Below are 12355 nucleotides of genomic sequence, written 5' to 3' on the forward strand. Positions count from 1 at the left end.
GTATATAAACAGCAGCTCTATCACATTCATAGACTTTCAAGAACCCTCTAAACAGAAACTGACTATAACTTCCACGTCTAAGCAACCAACTCTACAATATTCATAGTTTCTGAGTTCCTTCATTATGGAGAAAGCCTAAGCTCGGCGCAGCAGCTAACTCTCAGAATCAGCTCTCTTCAGTATAGCTTCTTCTTTGAGTTGCAGCGTTAAATTACTCTCAATGCACTCATAAGCATATCTGTCTACTTTAATTCCTTTTCCTGCTTTCTCTGTCCCAGTATTGCTTTCAAGTGTGCAGCATCTTTGTAACTTAATGATACGTTCGCAGCTTTTAAATAAATAAATAATAATCCAAATTGAACCCACGTGAATGATTGGGCTCACAGTTGGAGTCAGCTTACAACAAACTATAAACAATACAAATTTGCCAGTCAAACAATAAAAGTCTTTCAGCCAGACCACCTCGAAGTCGACTTGGCTAACGAGTATCAAACAGTTCGTGGCGCCCGATTGCAAAGCTCGTAGTTGCTCTTTTTATATCTTTCTAAACGGATCCGTCAACTCGTTTGCCCGCCTGGCACTGGACAAACTTTTTACTCTCTTTCATCTTAATGAAAGTTTTACGGGGTAGCTGCCAAACCACAATTGAAAAGTTTTTGCTGCCAGCTTTTGTGGGCGAAGGCGGCAGATGGGTCGATTGAATCTGGCGGCCGCACGCGCTCTTCGTCTCTCTCTCTCTCTATGTTTTTCTATATATATATATATGTATATATAAATATATTTATATATACATATGTGTCTGTGTGTGAATAATCCTCGAACGTAACTTCAAAGCTGTTGCACATGCTGCCTCAAACAGTCTCTGACTTTATTTGCCATGCAGAACCGTGAGTTCGCAATGGCCAATAGGTGTTTTAGTCTTCCGCCCATCAGGTCAATGCAAATCCGATATAAATATATATTTATGAAGAGTGATTAGTGCCATATTATCAAAAGGAAATCTTCAAGTCAAAATTCTTTCTGTGCTATTTGTTTGCAAGGTAAACATGTTTTATGAGCAAATGCAATCCTATTATACATTCAATTGGAGCATGTGAAAACAAAGAGACTTTCCAGTATATCAATGGTTAATGCCAAGTTCATAATATGCTTTGCCAGGCTGTCGCAAGAGCACTTTGCATATGTCCCAAATAACCCAAAGCCAGAAATTGAATTGTTTAATCATGGCACACTCGCAAGTTTGCACCTGAATTATGCAAGTTATGCAGTGCTTGGTGGGTTGGCCCAAGGCGTCAGTCAGCGCAGAGCTAATTCCCATAACGACAATGCAATCAATATATCGGCATGTGTATCTATGTGAATATTAGCTGACCGCACTCTGCATATACCCAATAAAGCAAAGCCAAACATTTCCCCTCGGCTCATGCATAATTCCAGTTGCCGCAATTGCACGCGTCAACACAATGTGCAACAATTTGAGTACAGTCAATGGATGCTTAAGATCCATAACAGACACTTGAACAACTGTAAACTGTAGACTGTAAACTAAACCCTAAGCAAACGGACTCAAAGGCAGCTTTGCTGACAATGCGACTCCTCGGACCCCGCCCGAGGGCAGCTCACCTGAGCCAGCAAACAGCGAGAAATATCAGATATTTGCATCGGCACGCGTCTCCCTAAACTGAAATGCCAATTCAATTGAAATGCACACAAGGATACTTTGCAGGAATCAAATGTGTATATTGACCCAGCCTGTATGGACACTGGGACAGTGGGACAGTGGGGCAGTGAGGGACGCAAAGGACTTACCAATGATATGCCCAGCCAGCGGTTGCTCGTATTCATAATAGTAAACGCAATCGTGTTCGCCTCGAGTCGCTTGAAGAGTATCTCGGTGAAACGTGCCTGCTGATTGTATGCCCGTATTGTGGTCACACCCTGAATCGTCTCCGCCAGATGCGAAATGACCGGCGAGCTGCTTGAGTTCTCGATGCGCTGCAGCTCGCTTGAATAGACAATTTAAAAATAAATACAATTTTGAATTAAATTTCAGTTGGTTTATATAATAATAAAAAGAATTCATATTAAATTTATATAGCTAATATCAATTATATATTAAATTATATTTAAATTTAAATCATCATATAATATAAAATTTGAATATTTAATTCATATAATATATATATAATTTAAATAAGAAATTACGTTTAAATCTATTTTATAATAAAATAAACTTACATTTCGTTTATAACATTTATAGTAAATATAACATTAAAAAAATTTGTATTTAAATTTAAATAAACATATAATATAATATAATTTGTATATTTCACTTATTGATATTTGATTTAAATAAATGGAATATAGACAAATAGATAGATATAGAATATAATAAAATTTAAATTTAAATATAAAATAATTACATTTAAATTTATATCATCATATAATATATTATTTTAATATTTAGTTTATGTAAAAATTATATGACTTTATAAATTAAATAAAATTAAATTAATTTATATTTACATTTATTTTACATAATTTATTTATATTTATATTTATCTAGTTTTTTCGGATTTGCTACAAAGTTAATTCAGACAAAAACGTTGGACAAAAGAGACTTTGGGGAAAATTAGGAATTGTTTTGTATTTGGTCATCTTCACGATGTTTATAATAAATGATATATATATTTTAAATCCTACAAAACTGCATTAAAATATATTTTTAAAACTTTTAAACACACACAAAACCTATAAATTATATTCACTTACTTTTACATAATTATAAAGAATAATATAGAACTCAATAAAATCGTTATTAATATTTTATTCTAAATACTTAAAGAACCAATTGAATTTATGGCTAACAAATTAATAACAATAGACAAATTGTGTAGTCAATAAGCTCATATTTTGCCTTATATAAATTTGGATTATGCTAATTCTTATAAACAAAGTTGAACCATTAAAAAATGCTTCATTTTATTGTTTATTAAATATTAATAACTAAAGTAAATTTCAAATTATGACCTAATGTCAACCCAGCTCAAAGTGTTCATAAAAAGAGAATATAAAAGACAAATAAATTCCTTCAATTACAAAACTCTTTAAAATGTATTTATTTTTGTGTTTATTTTTAGATTTGAATATTTTTTTGCCTTCTTTCTTTTGTAGTCCAACCAGCTAATGGACCACAACAATTGTGCCCCGCCCCCAAGTCGGTTGTCGGTTGTCGGCACTGCAAACTTTATCTGCACGAAAGATGCTCGAAAGACAATTAGAAGCCACAAATGCTTGAATAGAAATCTGCTAATAGAGCCACTCGCACTATCTAAACAAAAACAAAGATATCCCAGGCAGAGCCAAGCAGTAGCAGAGATTGAAAAGTGATTGGCGCCATGCCGAATACTCGACACCCTACGCAAAAATTTGTGAATTAGCAAGGTCGACTTTTAAGGCATAGAAAGGCAGTGCTGAAATTAGGTCATAGATAAGCGAAGCATTCGGCTTGGAATAGTCTTACGAGAGGTAATTAAAGCTGCACAAACAAATATTATCCTTAAGAAGTCTCAAACACAGCACGAAACTAATGCAATTTAACTAAACTTGAACCTTTTAAATATAAATAATAGCTAATCTAACAGACAATTGACTTAATATTTATATACTCTAATAATAATAATTCTATTAATAATATAAAGCTGGCATAAGCTTGCATAAGATAACGTATCTAACTACCCCGGCACTTACAAATCAAACATAGTTCAATTCCCTCCTCCCTCAATTGATAAACTACTATAGTAAATATAGGAAAATAGATACATTTGCTTATAACAAAATATTATATTGCTAATTTCTACTTATCATAAAAATAAAACAAAATTCAATTCGCTCTAAAAATGTTTCTGAAGGCGTACTAAATATTGCGTGCGACTCATTAACGCCATCTAATATACTATATACATATATACTATATATACTATATACATATATACTATATATATATCCTTCGTCGAGGACATAATAAACTCACAATGGATAACATATTACTGTAGCCTGACATATTTCCTGAATACTCAGCCTCAGACGAAGAAGTAAAAGCCTCAAGCAAATTTATTCGTCGCTTTTGCCAAATCGATTTATCTACATCTTGTGCAACAAGTGGAGAGAGGGTGAAAAAAATGATAGAGAGAATTGTAGAGAAAGAGAGATATAGAGAGAGAGAGAAAGAGGAAGAGATAGAGAGAGAGAGAAAGTGAGAGAAATATAGAGAAACAGAGAGAGATAGAGAGATAGAGAGATAGAGAGAGAGAGAGAGAGAGAGCGAGAGAGATAAAGAGCGAGAGAAAGTGTAAGGAAGAGAGAGATATAGAGAGAGAGAGATAAAGAGGGAGGGATAGAGAGAGAGTGTGAGAGAAAGAGACAGAAATATAGAATGGGAAAAAGAGAGAGAGAAAGAGAGAGATAGAAGGTGAGACAAAGAGGAAGGGATAGAGAGAGAGATTGAGAGAAAGATAGAGAAACACAGAGAGAAAGAGAGATAGAGAGATAGAGAGATAGAGAGATAGAGAGATAGATAGATAGAGAGATAGAGAGAGAGAGAGAGAGAGAGAGAGAGAAAGAGAGAAAGGGAGAGGAAGAGACAGATATATATATATATAGAGAGAGAGAGAGAGAGGAAAAGAAAGAGGGAGGGATAGAGAGAAAGAGTTAGAGAAAGATAGAATAAGAGAACAAGACAGAAACATAGATTGGGAAAAAGAGAGAGATAGAAGGGGAGAAAGAGAGAGAGAGAGAAACATAAAGAAGAACCATAAGTTCGATTTGCTACAGCCTAAACTTAATTTGTCACAGTTTTTGGAACTTGAAGATATAAGTCTAGTCTCCTATAAGTCTCCCATGAGTACTATGTACTATTTATGTCCTAACAGATTAAACTATTGTGGACGATTATTAAGCAGTCGATTCTATTGCGACTGCAATATTATTACTAGAATTTATTATTTGATACTTGATACGTGTTATATATATATATAATTTTGTTATTATATTTATATAATTTTTCTATTTGTTATTATTATATATATTTTATTTGTATATATATGGATCAGATAACCTATGCGTTAGCCCTTAAACATCGCTCTAAGCAATAAAAAGAATCTCCCGTGTGGTATTTCAGACATGGATCTAAAGTAATAGTATGTAAGAGTGCTCTAGTCGGGAGTGTCCGACTGGAAAATATCTTGAACCTTGCGCAGACTTGCTATTCCAAGCGTTTTACGTTTAACGTATGCCACGCCTACTCCAGCGTGTCACATTCATTTTGTTTGCTAAGATTTAACGAATTTTCTCTTAAAGCCAAAAAATGATTAATATTGATATCTTTAGGGCTTAACATAAAATAATAAATATTCCATTTGTTTAAGGAATGACTCAAAAATCGCTTTTTTGCTAAAAATCTTATCAAATCTTAAATCTTACTAAAAAGCGTAGTTTGAAAAGTTTACTTACTTATTATATTTATACGACATTTTGATCTCTATTTAAATACATAATTGATTGAATTGCAAACTTAATCGGAATTTTCAAATAGCCTCGATGGAAGGGTGTGTGAAAAGGGTTATCAAACAGTTGGAGCAAAAGTATTAAATGCAAAAACCTTTTGTCTTCATGTTGACAATTTGCAGTTGTGTGTTCGAGTCTAAATGCCTATGGCCAAATACTTTGGCCAGCAAAATGTTGACGAAGTTTTCTAAACAATTCAGCCTGGCCGTAGATGTGAGTGAGAGCAACAAAAATATTAAAAGTTGGCTAACTTTCGAAGAACATGGCAAAATGGAGGCGTGGCAGTTGCACATATTTATTACAGTTAACACAAGAATTATGAAAGTCGCTTTGTCAGCATTACAAAGGAAATTGTGCAACAGGAGCAAAGAGGGAGGAGTATATATATATCTATATCTATATATATATATGTTTCACTTACCGTGCCGAGCACCTGTAGAACTTCTGGATGGCATAGTATGCACCACAAATGGGCAGGGTGAGGGCCAGAAACCAGGGCGTAATGCTCACATTTATGAGTATGGCACAAAGGCAGAGCAAGCTGAACTGCAGCAGGCGTTGACAGGTTGCGGCGATTTTCTGTAAATGAAAAAATATATGTATAGAGAAGCATATGTGTACACTCATGGTCAAGATAATAGGTCCATTACTTAGATTTACTGCGCATACTATTTTGTTTTGTTTTCAAATTAGATTACAAATAAATTCAAGCTTGTGTGATTCCTTGGAGTGTCCGTTTCTTATACAAGAGCTCCTTAAAGACTATTCGTAATGTGTTTGTACTGTTCGAAAGGTTACGCCATAAGTTTCTTGTGCTCTACTATGAGCTTAAAGAACAAAAATAATAATAAAAATTAATTCAGCTAATGAAAATATATAATTCAGCAACTGTAAGTAATGAAAGCTTGCATATCACATATAATTTATTTAGAACAACATTAAACAAGCAAATGATGAACTTTTAAATATTACGGCTAAGCAATTATTTCGCAATAAAAAACTCAAATAAATTAAGTAAGTAAAATACATTTACTTATAATAAAAAAAATATAAATTAACTTCATTTTATAAGTTAAAGTTGCTCAATTATCATAAAAAGATCAACGCGCCCTCAAATTGCGCAGCTGTGACGTCACACTGTTAACTTAACAGAGCGCTTTACATAATCTAATATTGCTCAATTGAGCCGCTGCAGTAGTATTTGTGAGAGACTGTGCTCTTGGCTTTTCTGGCTAGTATCCTCTTCACAAGAGAGAGAGAGAGATAAACAGAAACAGCTGTTGTCTAACGTAGTCCTGGTGTTACTGAGTGAAAGCGAGATGGCACTTATGCAATTCAACTAGAAATAGTCAGTCTGATATATGATTGGCGGCAAGAAACGAGATACAGAAAAGGCACTTGTATTAAAATAGAGACGATCAAATTGATACAGATACGACATCTAAACAGATGTAAATGAGAGCATATTTCATGCTTCTCTATTGCATGTGAAGTAGCTAAGCTTTTGAAAAGTATTTGTAGCTTGTACTGGAATATATTACCCACGACTTGTACTTAGTTGTATGACCAGAATTGTATACATGACTCGTAGCTGGCTGAAAAGCTTCGTGTGGCATGCAACATGGCAGCATAGACAGCAGGTACATAGTTGGCTGCCAGGTAGCTGGTGCGGCTTTTCGGGCAACGTTTTTAAATGACTTTTGCTCGTTTGCAACACACGAATTGACAAATGACTAAATTTGTGTGTGCCACATGCCACACTCACCTCCACTCCGATGCCGCCTCTAAAGCTGGTCGTTTGTCCTAAAATTAACGAGAACGACTACAATTTGCAAGCTCCATGCCCCAGCCAATGAATTGTGTATCCCGGCTCACGTTTTGACAAATGTGAGCCACAAACCCACAAACCCCCTGCCCCAGCAGCACTCCCCAGCCCCTGCCACGCCCCGACAATGTTTCATAATCAAATTTTGTTTGCCAGCCGCTGCGATTGCACAAAGTGCCCAGCCCACTTGTAAAGTGCACGATAATTGAAGATTTATTTGACAAACGCATGCAGATTGAGGTCTGCACAGACACAGCAAACACACACACACACACCCACACACAAACAGACACACAATGACATTATAACAGTCAAAACCAAATGTTGAATTAAATTAGTTATATAATGCACATTCATAATAATTATGGAAACTATTGTTGCACTGCAGAAGATTTTTCTAATTGCTCTACTCTATAATAATATATAAAAAATATAAATATAATTTATAATAATTATAAAATATATTTTTTAAATTTTAAATAACATTTAAATATTCTGTGACAGCTTGCAACTTGTAAATAATTATTGTGGAAACTATAAACAATCTAGTCCGTTAAAAAATAAAGATGATATTTCGAAAACATATATATCATATGGAAAATTCAAAAATTTATTTCTTACATTTTTATTTATAAGAATTATTAGCCTAAACAAATTTTAAAATAAATTTTATTTCAAATCTGATTCCCAAAAAATGTTCAATGTTTTCAGTTTGGTAAGAAACTGTTTATTTATAAGCTGCTACTAAGTTCTAATAAGTTCCAAGTTTTCTAAAAATAAATGAGAGCTCAATATATGTTCAATGTTGAATGATTTAATTCTTGGAAATTTTCGAAATTCTGTTGGCCATATTTAAGCTTTAATAAATGTTCATTCAGCTCAACTTCTTCGTAATATATTGAATTTAAGAGAATTTCATTTTTAATCAACTTAAAAAGCACTTAAATTGCTTTTAATATGTGAAAAAACTATAATTGCTTAAAGAAATAAATGTGGAATTTGACCCTAGGACATCTCAGACATAAACAAACTTCAATCAAAACAAATTAGAGAATAGGTAACAATTCATTAGAGGTGAGCATAGAAATAAATCCATTGCGTTGAAGATCAATCAATGTCATTTTAATCAAGCCAAAGGCACACACACACACACATAATCCTACAAGTTTTTGGTAAATTTGTGTGCAAAACTTGATAAACAAAGTGAAAAACTATAATGAAAGCAACCCTAAAAATGGCGTCAACAAACTCATATATTACGCACACACACACACACACTCTTATATGTACAAAACATCAATGCATAATGCGTGCTTATCAGCTTCAAATCTAAAGCAGAGTAACAGCAACGACAACAACAACAAGAGCGGAAACAACAGGCAATATGCTCATATTTTATGCCGCACAATACAAAAAGCTAACCGAAAATTATGCAGATATATGTAAGTATGTATATGATATATATATACACATATATGTAAGCATGCCAATCGGGTATTACCCGGCTTTGCTTGGTCCAAGTTTTAAATATTAAATTTAAGATTTTACCGATTTAACTATGACATTCAATTTCATTTATATATGACATATTATATATAGATATTATATAGATAAAATAACAGATTTTAAGATATAAATAATGTATATGAATTATCAAGTTTTATAGTGAATAAAATGCATAATAATTCCAAGCAAATGAGCAAGAACAAAGTTGTTTGGAAAAGAGTCTGTCACTGGACGCAGGCATCCTTAAGACCGTGCTCAATAACAGCACAAAGAGGGGCTCAAAAGTGTGAGATCGTGAAAGAGAAAACAGCCATAGCAAATGCAATTCAGCGTGCGAACCAACTGATGGTGCCTAGAGCATTTTCACTTACCTCAACAACAAAAAAATATTAAAATAAAAAATATATTTACATTACAATAGCGCTCGAAAATACTCTCAGTCAATCAGATGTTCAGTCATTCAGAAGAGCAACAACAACGAAACAAGGCTTCAAGCCACAACTAAGGAACACCCTTAATCTACGAGAGATTTTTCAATCAAATTCGAGTTATTTTTGTCAGTTTTGCTGCGGTCTTCATAAAGGAAGATGAAACAAGTTGCGTCTTCGTGAGCTCAAGACAATTACTTAAAATTGTTGAATTTTGTTTTTAATTTTCGAGCACTTTTGAATTGTTATATTGTAATAAAAAATAAATAAAATAAAAATTACAATAAAGTAAAAAATCAAGACAAAAACTGAATTATTTTTAAGGCTACTGCAATAATGATGATGATGAGATATTAAAAGAGATATATACTATTAAGAATATATATATTCTGCAATATAAAATATAGTCTTTGTTTATATAAAATAAATTCAATTTATTCTTATTCGAGCTTCTTTAGTTTGCTATAGGTTCCAAGATTGATTCATTCTTGAGCTGTTTCTTAGTGTTACATAAATCGCAATGCACTCTTTCTATTTCACTCATTTAAAGTATGCCCTAATGGGCTATGCCTACACAAGTAAAAAAAACTACAACCAGCATTAATCGCTATCAGTAATAAAATTATATTCTATATATTAAGAGATCTTATTTGAATAAACTTTAAGTTCGTTCAACCACTTGTCGCATCTATCTTCACATAGCCAGCATACCCGCTTAAATTCGTTCTCCCACACAGGGTAGTTGATATAAATAACAAATCTTACCTTATCAATGATCGCCATGTCGCTGCTGAAACGATTCAGAATGCGTCCGAGCGGCGTCACTTGGAAAAAATGCAAAGTTTTATGCAAAATCGTTAGCAACAGTTTATCGTGCAAATTACGGCTGGCTTTGCAGCCGGCCCATTGTCCGGCCGGTGTTGATATCATGGCCATTATAATGCAAACACACGAAATTGTTGCATACATGCGAAAATAGTACGTGACTTCGTGGCTGGCCGCGTCCATGCGGCCGTCGCTCCTGGCGTCCACATGGTCGCTCCAGTGCTGCAGCCAAACGTCCGTATAGACACGCAAACATTGCCAAATTAGTGCGGTGATAAAAAAGACAATGATTATGGGCAGACCGGAGGCGCGCATATATAGCAGATATATATGATTCGATATTTGGCCATATTTGCGTTCCACATCTGTCGCTGTCGCTGTCGCTGTCCCTGCAACTGCAGCTCCACCTCCACCTGCTGCATGCACAGCCTGTGCCTCTGCCCTTGCCCGTTCCCTTTCACGCTCTTCTCTCTTTAGCCGCATTGACAGTGACGTCACGTCTGACACGTCAACGTCATCGCCATCATCCTCATTGCCTTCCTCGTTGTCATCATTGTTATTGTTGTTGTTGTTGTTGTTATTGTTATTGCTGCGCCCATTTGTTGGCAATGCATTGAAGTCGATTTTAACATCTGCAAAGAGCAGGAATAATGTTGAATACACGTGGCCAAAATACAGTTTTCGGTTAGTGCCCAGAGCAAGACTTTAATCAATTGAATATTCTTTAATTACACTAGCCTACAAAGTTCTACTTTTTTAACGTTGTATGAAAATTGAAAAGGAAAAGACTGCATTGGGTTATATCTGAGCTGTTTACTGTCTGTAAATTGGCACTCATGAATACCCCTAACCAAATCACACTGAAAGCTTAGACAATCGCTGTATGTATATATAAAATATTAGAATATATTTTTATGTATATAAATATACAAAGCATTTATCTGAATTATGTACTAATTATACTGAATTACGTACTAATTATAGTTAATTATAAGTTTATTAATATATTCTGCTATTCGCACCTTAAATTAAGATTCTCGAGCAGTAAAAGGAAGCAGATCAGAAACAATTATTTTTTTGACATTTTCTAATATTTGAAATAGGTTTTTTATGCCAATTAGGGGGTAAGGGGATAACGTTTCCAAAATCCAATAACTTACAAATATATGTATTCACCACAGAAACCTACACGGGAAATCTAAATTCTACACCATTTACGAGACTCAAGCCACGCTTAAAAACGAAGGCAAATTATTGCTTTTGATCGATAATAAGGAAGCAGCATGAGTTATCGAAATAGAATCATAAATCGAAATTCAAAATTGAATTTCTAAGTCTCTAGCTTTTATGGCTTACGACATCGCTTCAATGACGGATGAATAGCCTGACATGACTAAATCTGATCAAAAATATATCTCCTTTCTAGGTTCTGCCACGCCTTCTTCAGCCTGTAACACATATTTTAACAAACCCATTATACCCTGCATTCCCATTTCCAAACTTTCAGGATATAAAAATATCAGCAGATGAAAACTTAAAATGCACCTTGAGGACGACTCAAGATGTAAGGAAGGAATACATATGTAAACATATATGAATGTATTTGCATGAAAAGTATGACTGGAAATAGTCATAACAAGTCATTGACTAAAATTTAAATTAAAATTTAAAAAATCTATAAATAATTAGAAATTTTTTTCCTTTTTTTTATTTTTCATTAAATTTGACTATATGTTGAAAATAATATTGCTTAAATCATTAGATTGCTTAAACCCAGTTAAACTATAATTTATTAATTAATTTGCAAACAAATTTTATAAAAGGTGATTTTTTATAGTTACATAAGTTAAGATCATAATAACTTTATTTTAAAAAATTATTATATTTCAATGAAACAGGCTTTATAGAATAGAAATCCTTATGAAATTCATATTCAATATGATTTCGGTCAAAAACTCATAAAAGGGCAATTCAAATTGCAAACCAAGTGTCTTGACCTACATTTTAGCAGCAATATTGGGAAATTATCATGCCAAAATTCAAGTAAAACATTTTAACCTTAATAAATTAAATATATTGATAAGTATATACATATACAAATACATATATAAATACATATATTTTAAAAATAAATATGTAGACATCTGTATATAAAAACCATTTAACACATTCAATAAAGCTCTCAAACATGTGCTCTATCTCTGCT

General features: G+C 33.5%; 1 protein-coding gene across 1 annotated transcript in view; it reads right to left on the bottom strand.

Annotated features, from left to right (window-relative positions):
- Positions 1-12355, bottom strand: part of LOC111603936 (ATP-binding cassette sub-family C member Sur) — a 74499-nt gene that overhangs the window by 11242 nt on the left and 50902 nt on the right. Inside the window, exons 16-18 of the mRNA XM_023321765.2 lie at positions 10090-10781; positions 5987-6144; positions 1810-2005 (exon numbers count right to left, since the gene is read on the bottom strand). Of these exons, the coding sequence (XP_023177533.2) occupies positions 1810-2005; positions 5987-6144; positions 10090-10781 (1046 nt within the window). The remainder of the gene's footprint in view (positions 1-1809; positions 2006-5986; positions 6145-10089; positions 10782-12355) is intronic.

Source organism: Drosophila hydei, unplaced genomic scaffold (assembly GCF_003285905.1).
Source record: "Drosophila hydei strain 15085-1641.00,03,60 unplaced genomic scaffold, DhydRS2 tig00000149-arrow-pilon, whole genome shotgun sequence".
Taxonomy (NCBI): domain Eukaryota; kingdom Metazoa; phylum Arthropoda; class Insecta; order Diptera; family Drosophilidae; genus Drosophila; species Drosophila hydei.